Source organism: Myotis daubentonii, chromosome 3 (genome assembly GCF_963259705.1).
Source record: "Myotis daubentonii chromosome 3, mMyoDau2.1, whole genome shotgun sequence".
Lineage (NCBI taxonomy): Eukaryota > Metazoa > Chordata > Mammalia > Chiroptera > Vespertilionidae > Myotis > Myotis daubentonii.
Genome location: NC_081842.1, coordinates 143,069,111 through 143,091,134, shown reverse-complemented (window position 1 = coordinate 143,091,134; position 22,024 = coordinate 143,069,111). Strand labels below are relative to the sequence as shown.

The 22,024-nt window shown below is 40.1% G+C and overlaps 1 protein-coding gene across 5 annotated transcripts in view; it reads right to left on the bottom strand.

The window, feature by feature from the left end:
- CDKAL1 (CDK5 regulatory subunit associated protein 1 like 1) overlaps window positions 1–22,024 on the bottom strand; it is a 684,969-nt gene that overhangs the window by 559,364 nt on the left and 103,581 nt on the right. For all 5 annotated transcript variants that reach the window (XM_059688757.1, XM_059688759.1, XM_059688758.1 and 2 more), the window contains one exon: window positions 10,771–10,855. In XM_059688757.1, the coding sequence (XP_059544740.1) occupies window positions 10,771–10,855 (85 nt within the window). The remainder of the gene's footprint in view (window positions 1–10,770; window positions 10,856–22,024) is intronic.

The following is a 22,024-nucleotide window of genomic DNA, read 5'->3' as shown; positions in this document are numbered from 1 at the left end:
ATTGACAAGCAGTCTTTACTAATAGTACCTGTTTCCCAAGAAAAGAAAAATCATTACATGGTAGAGTCTCAGAATCAAAGACTCCATAAAAAAGGATTTTCCTGAGGTCAATAACCTGACCTCAAGACTCAATCTAGTAAAGAGGCAAATATGTAAACAAATAATAAAATGTAATATGCAACAATAGATGTTTGTTTGGGATAAAGAGGAGCACAGAACAGAGGGTGATTACCTCTGTGGATCTTGGTGGTAAGGGGTTGGAGTTAGAAGGGAGATAACCTTTGATATGAGTTCCAAAAGATTAACTGGTTGCCAGGCAGAATTACATGAGGTATGTGAGTGTGAGTGTGTGTGTGTGTGTGTGTGTGTGTGTGCATGCACACATGCATTTGGGGAAAAGGGAGAGCATGTTCCAGGGGAAAGAATATATGCAAACACATTATGTGTTTGAAAAATCACATAATATAAGGGAGAAGTAAAATTCTATAGATTAGCGAGAAATGAGGTCAGAAAAGTAGACAAGGAACAGATTTTTTTAAATACCTTGTTACAGAAAAAAAAAATACCTTTCTACACTAATATGTTTATCTATATGTATCCTGTGGATGAGAAGGAATTGTTACAGGAGAGGAAAGCATGGAGGAGAGGAAAACATGAAGTAGAAAAAAAAAAGAAGCTGAGAAAAGCTAAAAGTCTACTGTAATATTAAGAGCAAGAGATAATGAGGACCATAACTAAGACATTAACAATAGATATGGAAAGAAAGGATTAAATTCAAAAGATATGGTCTAGTTCAGTGGTCAGCAAACTCATTAGTCAACAGAGCCAAATATTAACAGTACAACAATTGAAATTTCTTTTGAGAGCCAAATTTTTTAAACTTAAACTATATAGGTAGGTACATTGTTATTAACTTAATTAGGGTACTCCTAAGCTGGCCTTTGCTAAAAAACGTCCTCAATCTGATTGAGGTAAGTTCGTTCGCTGAGGTCGACCCCTTCCAACTCTCCCATCCACACTCGTCTTGCATACTTGTTTCATCTATCTCCTTTCGTTCATCTTCTCTATATGTCCAAACCATCTCAACATACCTTTCTCAACCCTCAACACTATATCTTCTTTCACTCCACAACGTCTCCAGCCGCCCAACCGACCGACACCCCCCACTTCTTCTAACGCCACTTCTTCAAAATAGACTCGCCCAGGCCGAAAACCGACTTCTGTGCATAGGCCACGAAGTTTCAATCACACTGTACATGCGTGGCCACACATGGAATTTTGTGGAAGAGCCACACTCAAGGGGCCAAAGAGCCGCATGTGGTTCGCGAGCCGCAGGTTGCCAACCACTGGTCTAGTTTATGGCAATTTGATGAAACATGAGAACACAGTGGTTCACTGCGAGTGCCAAGAGGGACATTTTATTACCACACTAGAGGCCCAGTGCACGAAATTCGTAAATGGATAGGGTCCCTAGGCCTGGCCAGCGATTAGGGCTGATCAGGGCCTTCCGGCTGCCAGCCGGGGCCTTCCTTCATTCCGCCCCGCCCCCTAGTGGTCAGGACATGTCATAGCGAGCAATCAACTCCTGGTCCCCTGATCAAACTCCCGAGGGGACACTTTGCATATTATCCATTTAAATATATAAGATAAGCAATAAAACATTGGGCAAAAGGAAAGACAAGGGAGAAGTCAAGAGGAGGAAGGAAAAGATATGTTAGAAGTAGAGTCAGTCCTTCAGTCCACAGAGAAAAACAGGGGAAAGAAACAGGGAACCAAGAAAAACTCCCCATCTATATGATGGATGACTATGCAAGCAAAGAAGATAAGCAATAGGAATGGAAACACTAGCTAGGGAAAGGGAGAGGTAATGAAGAGGTTCTGATGATTTGAAGTGCTAATGAGTCATCTAAATAAAGAAGTATAGGAACCTGGGATACACAGGTCTGGATATTAGAAGGAGAGACTAAGGTCTGAAACAGAAATCTGGGAATAATCAGCATATAGACAGGATCTACACAATGGAAGTATACAGATGAGAAATGGTCAGGGGTAGTGTAAACTCATATTAAACACAGCACTATTTAGAGGGGGAAAATCACATTGGACAGTACCTGATCAATAATACATACTAAGTCAAATAGTAAAATATTTTGAACTTTGCAAATAGAGGGAAACTTGTGGGTGGGCAAGGATAGCTGAAACAATGAGACTGTGACTGGAAAAGCTTACAATGATTCACTGTATGTGCTATTGACATTTTAAAAAATAACATAAAACTGATATTGAATTAAAGCTATTTCATACAACTAGAAAAGCTAAAATTAAAATATCTAAGTTTAAAGAAAATTCCACAACCTAAAGTATTAAAAAATAAGTTTAACAAAACAACTTGTGTTACCTAACTTGTTTCTTGCAAAAGGCCAAACTAAATCCCAATGTTTTATCTTCCAATGCCAAATTTTTTAATTAAAAAAGAAAAAGACAAGTTAAAATAGAACCAGTCAAGCTCTGGCCAGTGTGGCTCAGCTGGTTGAGCATCCTCCCTTGCACCAAAAGGTTGCAGGTTCGATTCCTGGTCAGGGCACATGCACAGCTGTGGGCTTGATCCCTTGTAGGAAGTGTGCAGCCATTCAATGCTTCACTATTTTTTAAAAAAATAGAACCAGTCAAATCTTTTATTTTATTTTTAACTGATAATGACTAACTGAAAGGGAAAGTTTTTCTCTATTCTTAAGTCAGCTTTTTTGAAGGCAATTTATTTTACAAGTTCAAGTTGAAATAATATTCTGGTACCTTCCCCAACTTCAATTTACGATGAAGAACTCAAAGTTAAATCTACATGAAGCAAAACAAATATTTTCATAATAGGAATAGCTAGCCAATAATGAGGATGATCAACAGAATTCTATATAAGGAGCTTTCCTGTAGACAGAAGATATACAAAGCAGGTTTCCTCTGTCTCAAAACAAACTTCTTTGTCCACTTATCTTTATATTTCTAATTGTTCTTTCCAGTAACTTCACTGAGATTCCATCTATATTACCATGCATTTCTACAAGCAAAGGTGGTTCAAAGAACTGGTGACTCTTGTCTATCTACTATCAGTATGGCTAAGCCACAATGCCCATTTGGGTTAATAATGCACAAGGTCAAACAGAGGTTGACAGTCCATGATCAAAGCAAGCTGGCTATTCTTTCTGTCATTTATATAGAACACACAAGATGTGTTTATTTTCACCAGCCTCTGCATGACCTCCTTTAGGTGGCATGGAAAAGATCCCACATTTCTATAAAGCATTAACTAAAGCAGTTTTCTTATTTGATACTCTCATTAAGAGCAAATTTTATTTTTTTTGAAACTTTTGATCTCTTTCAAAAACATCTTTGTCTGCTCAAGAACCCCTTAAGTTAAAGGCCATATGTCTAAATCAAATTGGCATAATGGATAAAACAAGGACAAGGCAACCACAAATGCCTCAGAGGAAAAGAGATGCATGCAACAGGCTGCCATCACCAATCATGGGCTGAGCAAGTTTTCCAACATTAGTAGAGGCAATGGCACTTAAGATTTGAAAGTCATGAGGCAGCAAAAAAAAATATTTTAACTGCATTTTTGCTATTTAGAACTCCTACTCTTTTATCAATCTGAACATCATTTATACAAACACTGTAAACCTTTAGTAATTAGATCACTAGTAGAAAACCAGTAGAAATACTGAGCAGTACACCCTACAGATTAATACAGATATGCTTTTTCATACCAGATACTTTAATCAGATTAAGGAATTATTTAAAGATAGAGTGATTTGTTATCAGCACTAGTTTAGAAAATGAAGATTTCCCATTAATTTTAAGCCAATATTCTCTCTGACCAAGATTAAATAATATTCTTCCCAATATTGTTTATACTGTGCAGTTGCAAAACTAATATTTTAACCACCACCAGGAGAAACAGCCCACACTCCCCCTCCTCCCCCACCGCCCAAAGAAATCTGTCCATGGCCATCTTGTCAGAAATTCACAATCAATTCATGGGTCTTCATCAATGAAAATGGATTAATCATATGGAAGACAGTAAATCCCTCAGAGTCATTTTTCTTTACTCCTGTTAAAATAAGATGGTCTAGCCCTGGCTAGTGTAGTGCAGTTGCTTGGAGCACTGTCCCGTACATCAAGGTGGCAGGTTTGATTCCTGGTCAGGGAACATACCGAAGTTGCGGGTTCAATCCCTGGCTGGTCAGGGCACATGTGGAAGTTCAGGAAGAAACCAATCTCTGTCTGTCTGTCTGTCTGTCTATCTATCTATCTATCTCCCCCCTTCCCGCCTCCATCCCTTCCACTCTTTCTAAAAATCAGTGGAAAAAAGATCTTCAGGTGAGGATTACATTAACAAAACAAAACAAAAAAACAGATGACCAACACTGGGGATGAGTGGCAAAGTGAAGCAATCATTATTTATAGGTGGTCCCAGTAAGAAAAAAATAGGTCCTAGCTCTTCCTTGTAATCTTTGCATTTGAGCATATGGGACTGAATGCAACAAAACAAGGAGAAAAGAGATCCTTGTCAGACTCTCCTTGAATTTGTATCTTGCCTTACTAACCTGGGGTGGAATGCATGCAAGAGAGGAGGGTGAAGGGAAAGGATAGAACTGGAAACTGAGAGAAGGTTCGATTCCAGTCAAGAACATGTACCTTGGTTGCGGGCACATCCCCGGTGGGGGGTGTGCAGGAGGCAGCTGATCGATGTTTCTCTCTCATCGATGTTTCTAACTCTCTATCCCTCTCCCTTCCTCTCTGTAAAAAATCAAAAAAGATAAATAGGTAGCATGACAAGGTATAATGAGTTTAAGAACTATTCATCTTTGTTTTTCTTTGTTAGGAGATGATGACAAGGGGAAAAGCAGCTAAATAAAGCAAAATGCTTGACAAGAGTAGGTAATCTATTACTGAAAGTTTTTAAATGTATAAATGTCACTTGAATTTGGTGTTTTCTCAATGTCAATTTATTACTGTGCTTTTTTTACAGCATTGTATTTATTTTGGAAACAAACCAAATGTTAGCTTAGGTGTTAACAAGAACTAGTTGCAATTATCAAATGTCTTCAAAGCCATAATTTTTAAAAATACTTAATCAACTCTAATATTGTTTTTAAATTATCTTCCAATCAAGCAGAATAGTGCATTAAAGGAATCTGTGCTTGCCTGCACTGGCTCTGTAGTGTTAAAATGACAACCTTTCTCATATGGTTACCTCACTTAATCATTCAAACACCATATCATTACTCTGAGCCACACTCACAACACAGTTTACGTGCATAACAAAATCCATTAACACATGTTATATTTGAGTTTTTAAACTCATAGAAACAATCTAGAAGTATATCCATTAACCCTATATAATAAAAACCTAATATTATGTTAAGTGTCCAGCGGACTGGTCAGCTGTTAACCAATCAAAGCATAATATGCTAATGATATGCTAAGGCTGCTCAACTGCTCGCTATGACATGCACTGACCACCAGGGGGCAGACAGTCGACCAGTGGACCAGTCACTATGATATGCACTTACCACCAGGGGGCAGATGCTCCAACCGGTAGGTTGGCTTGCTGCTGGGGTCCAGCCAATCAGGACTGAGCGAAGATGAACCAGACACACCCTGGAGCCCTCCCGCAATCCCTCCCTGGTTGGCCAACCTCCCGTGTCCCTCCCCAGCCCCAACTGTGCACCTGTGGGGTCCCTCAGCCTGGCCTGCACCCTTTCACAATCCAGGACCCCTTGGGGGATGTCAGAGTGCCAGTTTCGGCCCAATCCCGCAAGCCAGGACAAGGGACCCTACTGGTGCACGAATTTGTGCACCGGGCCTCTAGTTAGATTATAAAAGTACCAATTACAGAAACTAAATCTCTGGGGTCTTAGGGGTATCAGTAGCACTAAAATACCTTTATATCTTATTTACTTTCCTAAAGGAGGAAAAATGGATAATCTGAGAACATAAAATCAAAAGCATTCTTTGAAAATGAGCAGCATCTGATAAACATAACCCTCTACTCCTGACTTAATTCCTCCTTCTCCTGCTCCTAAACATGACCCACATTACACTGTTCCATCCCACATCACGACCAACTCCTCTGCGTCCCGCCACAGTTCTGGAAAGAACTCTTCTCTGCTCCTTCTGTAATTTCTGACTTGAGGATGCCATTACATTCAACTATGACAATTTCTATGCAAACAATATAAAATCCATATCACTACAGTGAAATCTACCTCAATTCTACAACTGCTTACCTGACATCTTTATCTGGGAAGCAGAGTAATAAAATGACTAAACATACAGACTCCTAGTCAGACTGCCTACATTAAAATCCCACCTAACCCCATTTATGAACCGAACAGTCTTAGAAAATTCATATATGAAAGAGAGGCTCTTCATCTGTCAAATAGAAATAAAATTGCAATCTACAATGTGACAGCCTGCAAAAATTAAGCTAGATAATATCCAATTGATGTAAAGCACTTTGAGTAGTCTGCCACAAAGATTACAATCAATAAAAATAAAAGACGATCCATTATTTTAATATAATATTTAGCTGTGACTTCAAATACAACATGATTAAAACCAAAACATGTCTTCCCTCTAACTGAACCCCCTATCTGGAATTCCCTATATCATTCTAGTCAAAAATCTAGATGTCATATTCAATAATGCTAAAAGTGTAAAGAATTCTTCTTTCTCAAGTCGACTCCTTCCTTTCATCTCTGAATGAGGCCACCAGAAAGGAGACATCAGTACCTGGACTACTGCAACTCTGTCCTAGGGACTCCTGATCTAGGCTCATTTATACCCAACCATCCTTCACACTGCTTCATGATATAATCCCCTGAGACCAAGAGAGTAGGCACATTTAGGAAATTATTTTTTTTAATTTACCTTTTACAATAGCATAAAGATAAAAAAGGACTGCACAGGTAAAAGGAGAAAGAATAGAATACTTTTTAAATTAGTGATACTGGAACAATTCAGTACCTATGTACACTTTTAGGGAAAAAATTCTAAAAGATTCACAGGAATGCCCTGGCTGGCTCAGCTCAGTGATGAGAGTGTCAGCCTGTGGACAAAAGGCCTCTGGTTCAGCTGCAGGTGGATCCCTGGCAAGATCAGGGTGTATGTAGGAACCATCCAATGGATCTCTCTCTCTCACATCAGTTTCTCTCTCTCTTTGCCTCCCTCCCTCCATCCCTCCTCTCTTTCAATCTGTCTCCCTCTCCTTCCCTACCACTCTATCTAAAAAAAAATCAGTGGAAAAAATACTCTCAGGTGAGGATTAACAAAACAAAAAAAAGAAGACAACTCAATGTAGTCAAAATCAAAATCACTTGAAATTATATGGAAGGGCAAAGAAAAGCCAAGACACCCTTAAAGAAAAATAAAAACACATGAACATTCTCAAATATCCAGACTTAATATAAATCTATACTAATTATGACTGTGTACAATAAGTATCATAATAAAGAAATAGAATAAAAAATAAATAAAACCCAGAGATAGACCCAAGCATCTATGGACACTCAATATGACAGAGTGGGTAATCTATATATAAAAAGCCAGTGACTGGAATGCCATAACAACCAGAATGACCAGTCACTATGATGCCCACTGCGGCCAGTGAACCAGCAGGATCCGGGGGTTGGACCGGTGGCCAACCCCCCCCCCCCCGCGGCCCCTCCCCCCCAGCCGGCCCTGCCCCTGATCGACCTCTCCCACCCCAATCAAGGGCAGGGTAGCTGGCCAACCCCCCCCCAAAGCCCTTCCCCCCAGTCGGCCTCATACCAGATTGGTCCGCCCCATCCCAATAGCCCACAGCTCCTCTCCCCAGCCGGCCCTGCCCCTGATCACCACCCAACCCCAAAAGGGGGCAGGACCGGTCAGCCAACCTCCTGCAGCCCTTCCCCCTGGCTGGCCCCGCCCCCAATGGGTCCCCACCACCCTGATCAGCCCAAAGCCCCTCCCTGCTGCTAGCCACGCCGATTGCCCCCCTACCCCAACAGGGGGCGGGGCCAACCAGCCAACTGCCTGTGGCCCCTCCCCGCAGCCCGGCCCAACCCCATCTTCCCCCCCACTCCAATAAGGGGCAGGGCCGGCGACCAACCACCCGTGATCCCTCCCCCAGGCCACTGGCCCCTGATCAGCCCCCCACCCCAATCAGGGGCAGGGCCTGCCAGCCACTTGCCTTCAGCCCATCCCCTGAGCTGGCCCAGCCCTGATCGGGCCCCAATCAGGGCAGGCCGGCCAGTCGGCCAACCTCCCATCATCTCCTCCTCCCAACAGGCCCAGCCCCAATCTGCCCCAATTGGGGCCGGGCCAGCCAGACCCCACCCGTGCATGAATTCGTGCACTGGGCCACTAGTTCATAGCTAAGGGGAGAAAGGGTAAATCTTTTAAAAACAAAAACAAAACAATAAATGATACTGGAAAAATCTGGATCCTACATGAAAAATAATAAAACTTTTTTGAAATTTAAAATAAACTGGACCCCTTTCTAGCACCATATAAGCAAACAAAAAAGTCAACTCCAGACAGATTATAAATCTACGCAAGGAGTAAAAACCATAAGACTTTTAGAAGAAAATACTGGAGAATACCTTAACTTCAGGGTAAGGAAAGAGTTCTTAAACAATAATAGCATACACTCAAAGGAAAGACATAAATGTTAAGCCAAAATTTATCTCCAGCACTAAAGAAAGTGAAAAGATAAGCCACAATTGATATCTGCAACATGTGTAACATGTAATGATTAGTATCTAGTCTACATTTAACATATTCCCACAAATAAATAAAAGACAATTCAACAGGAAAAAAATTTTAAAGCCATTTCAAAAAAAGGAAAATCCAAATGGCCAATAAACATAAAAGATGCTCAACATCATTAGTAACCATGGAAATGCAAATTAAAACCACACTGAGATACCATCTCCACCACTAGATTGTCAAAAGTTAGACGTCTGGCCATATCAAGTATCAGCAAGAATTGAAAACAACTACCTGCATCCATTAGTGGTGGGAGTGAATGACACATGCATTTGGGAAGAGTTTGGCATTATCTATTAAAGTTTGACTGTGTACATATCCATGACCCAATAATTCAACTCCCCGTTACACATCCTAAAATAAGTCTTGCATATGTGCACCAGAAACCATGTTCAAAATATTCATAGCAGCAGTCTTCATTCATACAAGGAAAGTCCTGGAAAACCTCAACTCTATAAACAATAAAATGGATAAATTGTGGCAAACTCCTGCAACAAGGAACCAGAAAAATTTTATATCCATCAACATGGATAAATCATGGATTTGCTTAGGAAAAGAAGCAAATCTCAGAACATCAAAAGTTTAAGTCCAGCCGAAGCCGGTTTGGCTCAGTGGATAGAGCGTCGGCCTGCGGACTGAAGGGTCCCAGGTTCGATTCCGGTCAAGGGCATGTACCTGGGTTGCGGGCACATCCCCAGTGGGAGATGTGCAGGAGGCAGCTGATCGATGTTTCTCTCTCATCGATGTTTCTAACTCTCTATCCCTCTCCCTTCCTCTCTGTAAAAAATCAATAAAATATAAAAAAAAAAAGTTTAAGTCCAATAAATAAGGTCTAAAACAGGGCAAAACTAAACAACCAATTGTTTTGAGATATACTTAACAGATGATAAATTTACTAATAAAGCAATGGAATGACACACAGAAACCAGGATAAAATTTTCTTTTTAGGGTGTGACTGAAAGAGGGACACACAAGAATTTCTAAGGTCTTGACAACATCATATTGCTTATGCTGGGTGGTGGACATATTAATGGCAATATTATTATTATTTAAACTATAGGTTTCATCAATCTTATATATGTATATTTCATAATAAAACCAATTTGGGAAGAGAGGGGAATGAGTTTTAGATTGAAGTTAGGAGGTGAAGAATCTCAAGTCTGGCTAGGAAGGCAAGAAGAAAAATCCGACAATAGCTAAAATGGATACATGGGGTGATTAGACCTGAGCATATTTAAATGTCAATGAAAAGGCACCAATGGGGCTGCAGAGGTAGAAAACATAGGAGAATGAGGAAATAGTTTATGAAACGAGATTTCTAAGAAAGTGGGTAGGCTAAAATTCAGAGCACATGTGAACAGAAGATATTCTTTCACTTTAAACTTGAGGGAACAAAGCAAGAACCAAGGGCTTACATGCTCATCTCCCCCAACAATCTGCATTTCCCTTGCGTTACTAGCACCTAGAACAGTGCTAATGGTCACGGGAGAGAAAAGAGGCAAAGGACTGCTCTGGATAGGTTCAGGAAGTACAGAATGGATTACCTGAGAAGAGTACGTTTTTAATACTTAACAAATATTCCAATCACCTATTAGCTAACTTCGCAAATATACAAATCACCTATTACAGTGGTCGGCAATCTGCGGCCCCTTGAGTGTGGCTCTTCCACAAAGTACCATGTGCGGGCGCGCACGTACAGTGCAATTGAAACTTCATGGCCACACTCAAGGGGCCAAAGAGCCGCATGTGGCTCGCGAGCCGCAGTTTGCCGACCACTGACCTATTAGAAAAGTCTACATTAACATTTCCTTCTTTAGCAGATAAATGCAAAAACAATATATTAAAATCCAATTTATACTTTTTTGATGCATACCGAATATTGATATTATTAGCAATCTTTTAAAAGCTAATTTCCTTAAATCAAGTCTTACCTCACTTGTAAAAAAATTAACTTCTACTTACTTAATTGAATTTCTAAAGTGGTCTTCTGCTGGGTTTTTTACAGTGCAACTATTCAGGAGCCATAAATCTGCGTCTGATGCATTTTCTGTTAAAAAAAAAAGAAAGAAAGAAAGAAAAGTGTCACATTTAATCGGTCAGAAATATCCAAGTGCTTACTTAAGTAGCACTGGAATTGGTGGTGGAGAGCAGAGAAAGGTAGAGAAGAAAGGCAAGTAAACAGGCAATTACAATACAGTAGGTAACTGCTGTAATGTAGAAATATTCATGAGAAATAGATATTTTAAATGTATAACCTCTGCTATTATCTTTTCATTTAAAATATCAAGAGGATCAACATTTGCTTCCTGTATTTCCAATACTTGAGAGTATTTAATAACTTCCAAAAACTAAAGTGAAACTGTCTTAAACTTGCCTCTGAATAGAAAATTGCCCCTTTGGGACTGCATGGTAATATTTTTCAAGCACATGTATTATCATACACTGAATATTCTTCAGTTTGAGAAGTTATTAAAAATATAATTTGTTCTCCTTGTAAACGTTAAAGACTAACCTTAAACTGAGGCTTTTATTCCTCTCAACAATTTGATTAGATATTGTTACATACTATAATAAACTCACCAGCAGTGCAACAAATCACCCAAACCCATTGTGTTTATAGACATGAATTTACAAATGCCTCAAGAGCTTGACGCTATTCCAACTACTTTGCTGCCTAAAAGGACTTACACTTTAAAATAGGATTACCACAATGAAAGGAAAACCAAAATTGAAAACTGCAGTACCTTCAATGGTATTTTAGTAAGAACCAAAGCTGAGGTCAAAAAACATGAAGAACTAAGAGGACCAAGGCATGACTGTATGTACAACCTCCATGCTAGAAGGGGCTTCACGTGCAAACATTACATGAGAGGGTGGGGGAACACATCAAAGCTTTAGTAACTTGGCAAAAACTTCTCGCCCAAAATTTTATTATAAAAAATGATAAAATGTTTCTATAAGGATCCAAAAATTCTTGAAATGCTAAAAAGGCAAGGAAGTTCCTTATTACTATACTCTCTCACTCCTCCTATTCACCCCGCCCTGCACCACCACCACAGTGTATGTCCCACTCAACAGCAGAGTGGCCTTTCATAAAACATAAATTTGATTATGTCAACTTCCCTGCTTAAACTTGGAAATGATGGGCATTCACCTACCTCCTCTAGTTCCCTCCAAATGATTCCCCACAATGCCATCTGAAAGATACTCCTCTAATATCAATCTGACTGTAGCACTTTGAAATCTTCCAATGATTTCACGGTGATATTCAAGGCCTATCCAGATCTTCAACTTCAATATTCATTTCTCCCCAATTCCAATATTCATTTCTCCCTAAATTCATCCGTCTCTCCAGCCACACCAAACCACCTGAAATTCCTAAACCTTGTGCTATGCCATCTGACTAGAATACCTTTATTTTCTTCAGAATGGCAACTCAGATAGCCCTTCACCTGCCCATCCACCTTCAGTTTCAGCTAAAGGTTTCTTAGATGCCTCTTCTCTGCACTCCCACAGTAGACTGCATAAAGCATTCTGGCACTTCATAATTGCGTATTAAAATAATTCATTTTTCCAGCCTATACTTATTACTAGTTAAGAAATACTGAAGACAACATTTTTATCTGAATGTCCAGGACCTAACACAGTAATGGCACAGAAAAGACATTCGAGTAACCATGGAACACTAAAGAGTATACAAGTAGGTTCAAGAAGAAAGATGACAGAGGCATAATGTGTGAGACCTACATACCAACTCTGGTATGTAGAGCTCTGAGGTCATGCTAATTTTTTGAAATGTCACTAATTTATTTAACAACAATTTAGAGCTAACACTTTATCATACTCATAGCTATATCCCCAGCACTTATGACAGTGCCTGGTACATAGTGGGTACTCATTAATGTACTAAATGAATGTGGAGTTTGGAAAGACAAAGCAAAACTATGAGCAATGTATTATATCTGTTAGCTCATGGCAAAAATATAAAGACTGTGGATTTATTTAAAACAAATAGCCCGGCCAGCATGGCTCAGGGTTGAGCATTGATCTATGAACCAGGAGGTCATGGTTCAATTCCTGGTCAGGGCACATGGCCGGGTTGCAGACTTGATCCCCAGTGTGGGGCATGCAGAAGGAAGCCGATCAATGATTATCTCTCATCATTGATGTTTCTATCTCTCTCTCCCTCTCTCTTCCTCTTTGAAATCTATAAAAACAAACCAACAAAAACCTAAAGGCAGAACTACTTGTGCCAGATGTCAGGTTGGTACCCTGGTACATTCTTCTATTCAGTCACCAAAAAGCCACCAGATAACTCAACAAAAGCTGCTCAAGGAGAACTTCAGCAATATATAAGGCAAATCATTCCACTTGGTCTGGAATTCTGTCAATGTTGGGATGTGCTGACTTTCAAAATAAAGTGAATACTATGCTGGTGAACCAGTAGTTACAATCAACAGAAAACCTGTGAATATACCAAAATGCCCACAAAATTACCTAACTGAATAGTAACTATCCCACAAAAGAGAAGTCTCTCCTCCAATAAACACAGTTTCTTATCCAATTACTTCTTAACTCAGTTTTGTGTTACTATATCTTACTTATTATTGTCAAAAGATTGTTCTACTTACAAGCATAAAACAGTCAGTCAACAACCACAACACAATGACGATCCACTGTGTGTCAGGCTATGTTCTAAGTTATGAGGATAGAGCTGTTGCAAGAGTTTCTACCCTCAAGGAGTTTACAGTCTTAAGGAGGAAGTGTGATAAAAAACAAAAATAGGGAAACAAGCTAATAATTTCAGTCAATGATATTAGCACAATAAAAGGGGGTAATGGACAAAGAATAACTGGGGGTGGGGAGTGTTGCTAGTCAAAATAACTCTCCCTCAGAAGTTCAAATCTGAACTGGGACTTACATAATGGGAAAGAATCTTGCAAAGATCAGAAGAGCTTTCTGAGAGATACCACAAAAGCAAAGGCCTAGAAAGAGGACCAAGCTTGCCATGTTCTAGTGACAGAGAGACAAACGGAGTGACTGGACATAGGGAGAACAGGAGGAGAAAGGTCAGGGATCTAAGATGCCATTACTATAAAAAACTCTTTCAACTCAGTAACAGCTCCTCAAGAGGAGAGGGACTTTACATTCATGTTCTTATCAATTTTAAGAGATCCCAACTTCAAACATTAACATGAGAGGGAGGATGGGAATGAAATGAAGCTGAAACAGAAGAAATAGCATGTCTTCTTGGAGTAGCACCATCTAAAACAAACAAGAAATATGCAAAAACCTGTCTTTCCAGAACCTCATCACCCAATATACTACCACTAGTAGATGAATAAGTTACTGATTTAAATATCTGAGAAGAGAAGGTTAACATCTTATGGTCTTGCCTTAATCAGAGCATTCATGGCAGGTTCTCCAGTGTTCAGGAGGAAGAAACAATATTACAGAAGAGCCCTTAGGGAAAGAAGGATGAGGTAGATGGACAAGAATGGACCAAGGAAGGAAAAGACAGTAAGAAGGCACCACACTCAGAGACACAGACTTGAAAAGGACCCAAAAAAGGCTTTTATCTACTTTGAGATTTGACCTACAGCACTAATGTTAATTCCCGATATGGAACTGAAAGTCATCTGCACATTAGCCAAATATTGCCAATGCCTGAGCTGGAATATCAGGACTGGTTTGGAAGGCTACACACTTTAGGCTAGCCAGATCGAATCTAGACCTCAAGATATGATTATTTAGTCTTTCATTATCAAACCATAGTGCTGCCATGAAATCACTGTGCATATATTATTCTATATTCTTCCCAGGTTATCTTTGGACCAAATCCAAAAAAGCAAGATTGACGGGTTATCTAAATTCATAGGTAACTGCATTATATACTGTCACATTCTCCTCCCTAAGGCATGTCTCACTTTTCACTTCCATGAGCAACGCAAGACACTGCCTGTTATCCATAGCATCACCCACAGAGTGTGCTATCAAACCTGTGAACTTTTGCCAATCAGGAGAGAAACAGAAAGCCAGCTGAGGTTTAACGTGCATTTCTCTTAATATGAATAAGTTGAGTAGCTTCTCATATGTTTACGAACTATTTGCAGGGTTCGGGTTTGTTTTTTTCCAGTTTTCAGTCTGTTTGTATCTTTTGCTAACTTTTCTATCAGATAGTCATCTTCATTTCAATTTTTAATTTAGTTACACACATAAACATCCTATATAATAAAAGCCTAGGTGGTGTTGTGTGACGTCATCACAAGATGCCACCATGATGTCATCACAAGATGGCCACCCCAGGTCACCACAAGATGGCTGCCACAAGACAGCTGCCACCAGATGGTGAGCATAAGATGGCCAGCAGGGGAGGGCAATTGTGGGAGATCGGGGCAGCAGGGAAGGGCAGTTGGGGGCGATCAGGCCTGCAGGGGAGGGCAGTTGGAAGCAATCAGGCAGCAGGGGAGGGCAGTTGGGGGCGATCGGGCCTGCAGGGGAGGATAGTTGGGGGAGATCGGGTCGGCAGGAGAGGGCAGTTGGGGACAACCAGGCCTGCAGGGGAGGGCAGTTGGGGGCAATCGGGCCAGCAGGGGAGGGCAGTTGGGGGCAATTAGGCCGACAGAGGAGCAGTTAGGCATCAATCAGGCCAACAGGGGAGTGGCTAGGGGGCCATCAGACAGGCAGGCAGGCGAGCGGTTAGGAGCCAGCAGTCCCGGATTGTGACAGGGATGTCCCCCAAGGGGTCCCAGATTGGAGAGGGTGCAGGCCGAGCTTAGGGAAACCCCGCCCCCATGCACGAATTTCGTGCACTGGGCCTCTAGTACTATATATGAGAAAATATTTCTTGTCTATATTAGTTATAATATTTTTCCCCAGTTTGTCACTTTACTTTTTTATAGTTTCTTCATACTTTCTTATTCTAGGATATCAAACTTATCTACTCCTCTTATTGCTTCTGGATTTTGAGTCATAATTAGAAAGTTTTCTGTACTCCCAAGTTACCAAGAAATTTACCCATATTTTCTCCTAATACACATACAGATTAACATTTAGATCTTTGATCGATTAGGAATTTATCCTGATACATCAATCTTACTGAATTTTTAAAGCAGAAGATGAAATAAGATACTACATTCTCATATCAAATGGGAAAATAATAAAAAATATGATACTACCTAATGCTAGCAAAGGAATGGGGAACTGGCAACCTCTTCCTCTGCTGATGGCAGGTGACATAGGAAACTCTTTGGAATATAATGTAAGGATAGCTATCAAAAATACAGATGCTGCCCTGGCCAGGTGGCTCAGTTGTTTGAAGTATTGTCTCATGCATCAAAAGGTGGCAGGTTCGATTCCCAATCAGAGCATATACCCAGGCTATGGTTCCATCCCAGGTCGAGATTGGAGCACGTGCAGGAGGCAACCAATCAATGTTTTTCTCACATTGATGTTTCTTTCTGTCTCTTTCTCTCTCTCTCCCTCTCCCTCTCTCTTTCTCTCTCCTCCCCTCCCTCTCTCTAAAATCAATTTTTAAAAATGTATACGTGCATCAGAATTTCTCCTACACATTTGTAGCATATTTGCACCACACACATGCATATTTATATGCATACACACATATATGCACACACATATATAGATATATAAAAAATATATAATTATACACATAAATTATTAAATTCTCACTGAAGATTACTGATAAAGCAAAAGACCTAGAAAGCCTATAAGTTGATTATAGGAGACTGACTAAATAAATTATGAGACTGCAGCTAAAATACCATTTAGTTGTTTTAAAAAAGGCAAGATAAATCTTCAAGTGCTAATTTATAATAATCTTTGATACAACATCAGATAAAACAAAGCAAGGTGCAAAAGAGTAGGTCTTGTATTTCACTTGTGTTTAAAAAGGAAAAGAGAAAAGGGGAAATTCTGTTGTAAGCAAAGAAGATTTCTAAAAATATACATATGAAATTGCTGGAGGTGTCCGTCTTGGATGTAAGATGAAGGTTCAGCTGTCCTCCAATATAGTGTTCATGTGTGCATCTAACATTCTTTCTCTTTCCTTTTTATAATTTTATAAAATTTAATCCTGAGAAGGAACACATCACTATTTAATTTATATTCATCTGTATTGTTTTAATTATTAAAAGCAGGTATTGATTTTGTTCACTTAAGAAAACTAATCAAGCTTTTTACTTTTTTTTAATGTTTCCTTTTCCACAGAGCTTGGCATCACTACTGAGATGAGAACAAAAACTATTTTCCTGTTGTGGTCCATCATAAAAACTGACTTGATAAACACTTTCTAAGGGACTTTTCTCCCCACTGCTAGAGCCTTTGTACTCACTGGACCAAGAAAATGAAGGCCATTGGCACACCACCCACTTTGAGTGTGGGAATAGAAAAATAAACTATTATTTGTTCTAATCAACTCACATCCACTTTTCAAACTATTTCTTTATATACACATAATAAATTACTTTAAGCCTAAAGTAATAAAAATCTGATTAGCAATAATGATAATAGCTAACATTACTGGGTACATATTATGTGTCCAGCAATGAGTCATGCACATCATATCCTTCTTTTTTTCCATTTAACCCTCCAAATTTGTGGTGGGTTCATTTTTACTCAAATTTTATAGAGGGGGGAATCTGTGGCTTAGAAAGGAAAAGTAACTTGCCTAAAATCACAGACAGAGAGAGAGTGGCCAGGATTAGAGATCCAGACAAACTGACTCCAGGGACTGACAGTCTAAAAAAATTAGAATACCTCATTAGTGGCTCTTCGCCTCTTGATCAAAAATAATGCAGACAATATCTAAAAACAAAATATAGACATGTCACGTGGCCTTGAGGTTGCCTCGTGATATTTCTAAAGAGGCTAATGAGCAGGAACTGTTTGGCTATTTCCAACATTTCCAAGATCCTGAACATGTCAGCTCATGGCCTTCTGTTATCAGTGAGAGACATGCAAGTAAAGGGAGCATTAATAATGATGCAGCATCCTCACTCCAAAGCACAAGCTGACTTTCACAGCAACCAATCTCCACTTCACCCTGCAGGCTTCTGCATAATCATGGCATTATGGAAGAGATGGGCATGGTCCATAGCAACATACTCAGAACAAAACATTTATCTTACACAAGTGTTCCATTTGGAAGTCAACTCGAGGAACAGCATAAAACAGTAAGAGGAGTCTATCCATAGATTTAGGTAAGGCAGTTAAACATGTGAATATAAATAAAAATTCACTAAGAGCACAACGAAGATGGGGAAATGTTTGTTTGGACCCGACAGCATTTGGTAGGAAAGGGGGGTCTTTACCACAGAACAAACGTCCATTATGCTTATTCATACCCGTGTGTGGATTTATATTAATACAAATCACTGAGTGCCTACTAAAAACTCAGGGAATAGAGTAAGCTTTTTTTTAAGTTTATTATTTATTGTTAACAGTATTACAGATGTCCCCTATTTTCCCTCCACTTGCCCCTAGAATAAGCTTTAATAGAAGTACTTAAAAGCACCTTTAAGGTGCATCTTAAAAAATAATTTCTTAAAATCAATAAAGGCTAAATTAAAATTAAAAATTCTGGTCAATGTATTTTTTTTGTCTACCTTTCATTTGTTCTATATAGGGGCTGTGCAAAGCACAACATTGAGTAACCAGGTTTTCAAAATTTTTTTTTATTGACTTTGAAAGAGAGAGAGAGAGAGAGAGAGAGAGAGAGAGAGAGAGAGAGAGAGAGAGAAACATCGATTTGTTGTCCCACTTATGCATTCACTGACTGCTCCCTGTATGTAGCCTGACTGGAGATTGAACCCACAACCTTGGCATATTAGGACAATGCTCTAACCAACTGAGCTACCCAACCAGAGTCAAAAAAATCTTTTTACAAAAACAATTAAAGTGAACCATGAGAAAGCATTCTCCTTTTAGTAAAGCTAGGGTTGGAAGACTGAGAGGATGAGTAGAAGGGGACCGAAACAGAGGAAAGAGAAGGAGAGGAGAGAAAGGGAAAGGAGAAATAGAGTCTGACAAAGAACATCTGCAGTTCCCAGTCTGAAATACTCAGAACAGGAGCTGACCCCCCCACTGCTGAGAGCTGGGGAGTACTGGTGTGCTTCTGAATGAAGTAGAACACAGCAGCTCCTAGGGGGAAGCGCTTACTCTTGGAGATTACTCACATGAGTTTGTTCTTTAAAAATACAGGCATCCCCTGCTTGTTGAAAGTTCTGGTTACACCACTTTATTTTTTTTGAAAGACCCACATTAAAACCTGTTCAAAGAGGATTTTCACTTTTACAAAAGAAGTGAAAACAGTGTCCAGCATTTGTGATGCAGTGGGTCGGTGCACCCTGAACATTGAGAGCACACTGTTGGTTCTACTAAATGCTGTATTATTTTAGCCTTTGTATGTTAAATGATACGAATTAGTAGGTTACTTTTTGGATCTCGGAAAACTAAAAAACTTTTCCATATAAATCAATGGTAACTGCTTCTTCGTTTTCTGCCATGTCGGCTTAGGAAAAGTTTTATAGGAATGTTCTGCTTCTGGATAGTGGAGAAACCTGTAGTCCTGTTGAACACTTTGCAAAGATAAAATGAAACCATGAGTCAGCTTGAACTCTGTTCACTGTACAGAGGGGAAAAAACATTTTTTCTTTTAAGTGATAAATAAAAGCTGGGAGAACTCTACCAGCAACTACTGAAAAATTAATTACATAGCTAAGTAGGCCTGGCAACAATCTAAATCAGAGTGCAAGACAAACCTTTACTTACTGTGTAGAACAGAACATTGCTAATATTCCCCTGCCCTCTTTACAAATTAAATTGCTCTGTTGGTCCTGACACATAATTAGTTCAGAAGTTACTGTGTCTAAAGAATCCATAATAGGACATCTACTTCTATGATATAAATAGGTTTATAAACTAAGAGCTAATATACACACCAAATGGGCACTTCATGAGCTGGTCACCAAGCCTCTACACTAAGCCACTGCTCACCACGCCGATCTTGTCTGTTATGTTCCTGCCACACTGAGCCTTCAGGCCCTCAGGCATAATAAAACTCCAAAATTGAGAAAAACGAAAATCAAACCCTCCCCCCCCCCAAAAAAAGTGGGTAAAGAATATGAACTGAGAGTGCACACAAAAAGGAAACACATGGCTCTTGAACATAAAAAATATTCAACCCCATCATTAATAAATAAAAATTAAAACTGCCCTAAGGGAGAAAAACTGTACAATTTTTCATTTCATATATTGTCAAAAAAAGTAAGTTTAAAAACATTGTGCTGATGTCACTGTGAGGAAGCAGGCACTTTCCTGCATTGCTGGTGGGAATGCAAACTAGAAAACCACCTGTGAAGGCCATTTAGCAATACCTACCAAAAAGGAAAATGCACATTCTCTGACCAAGAAGTTCTGAGAATTTAGCCTACTATAAACATACTAGAGGCCCGGTGCACAAAAATCGTGCATGGGCAGGGTCCCCAGGCTTGGCCGGCGATCAGGGCCAATCTGTGGGATGACCAGAGGGGTAATCAGGGGGGCCTTGGCAGGCCTGGAGCCACCTGCTCACCGGCCCCGCCCCCCGCCACTGCCAGTCGCCTCCCTCTGTGGGGCAACCAGCGGGGTGATCAGGGGGCCCCCACTGGCACCCGCCTTGGCTGGCCTGGGGCCTACAGGCTGAAGGCAGCTCCTGCATTGAGCGTCTTCCTCCTCGTGGTCAGTGCGCATCATAACTACCAGTCGTTCTGCCATTCGGTTGATTTGCACATTAGGCTTTTATTATATTGGACTTACACATGTGCAAGGTAATTCATTGTAGCACTGTTTGTTAGAATAAAAGGTGACTGGTTAAAGGCATCCTATATAATAAAAGGCTAATATGCAAATTGTCCCCACAAGTGGGAGTTTGACTGACTGGTAACTCTGACACACACTGACCACAAGGGGGCAGACACTCCGACGCAGGAGCTGCTGAGCGACAGCAACTTTGCAGAGTGCCCTCTCACATTCTGGGATCCCTCAAGGGATGTTAGACTGCCGGTTTCAGCCCGATCCCTGCAGGCCAGGCTGAGGAACCCCACCTGCTGGAGGAAACCTGCTCACTCCACAGATGTCCTTCAAGCCCCAGCACCGCCCCAGGTGCGGCCAGTTGGGAAGGGACTGTGAGGTTGACTCCAGGGCGTGTCTGGCCCATCTTGCCAGTCCACCCCGCCGGCCACCTTCCAATTAATTTACTTTCAATGTGCACGAATCTATGCACTGGGCCTCTAGTTTTAGTATATTCAGATTTGAGACTCCTATAAAACTGCTCAAAAAAAAAAAAAAAAAAAGAATGAATAACCTCAAGTCCTAATATAGAAAGAGCTCTAGACATATTTTTCAGAGGAAAAAAAAAAATAAGACAGTAAAAAACATATACACTATGCTACTAGAATAAATTTTCACCTTTGCTTCTATTTCTACAAAAAATTGTGTGTGTATACCAAAAACAAATAAAATGGCTGGGACTGGGGAGAGGAATAACTACAGAATTGATGGGAGACAAGGTAAGAGGAAGATTTTCCTTTGTACAACTAATTTTTATTGTTAAACCTATTCAAAAATTAAGTCTTTCCAAAGTAAAAAAGCAATTGCAAAAAATGTAGCTTGTCTTAATCTCCCTACTATCTCCCCAATTCTGTACTTCCTTCCATAGTCAAACATCTTGAAAGGACTATCCCTGTACCAGATCTATACATATTCTGTCACCTCCCATTCTCTCTTCCAGCACTTCAACCACTCACTATTTTCATAAAAACACTTTCATTGCGGGAACCGATCCCAAATGCCATAGACAGCTAAACACTCCTTTCTTTATGGTGTCAACAGAATCACTCTCCTATTTTCCTCTTACCTCCCTAGCCTCTCTGCTTTATTCATCCATAAATTACACTGCTGATGGGAATGTAAAATAGTATAACTGATTGGGAAAAGAGTCTGGCAATCCTTCTAATTGGGAAACAATGAGTTAACATATGATCCAGCAATTCCTCTCCTGGGTATACACCCTAAAAAACTGAAAATGTATGTTCACACAAAAATTTATACATCGCCCAGCCAGTGTGTCTCAATGGTTGAGCGTCAATCTATGAACCAGGAGGTCATGGTTCAATTCCTGGTCAGGGCACATACCCAGGTTGCAGGGTCGATCCCCAGT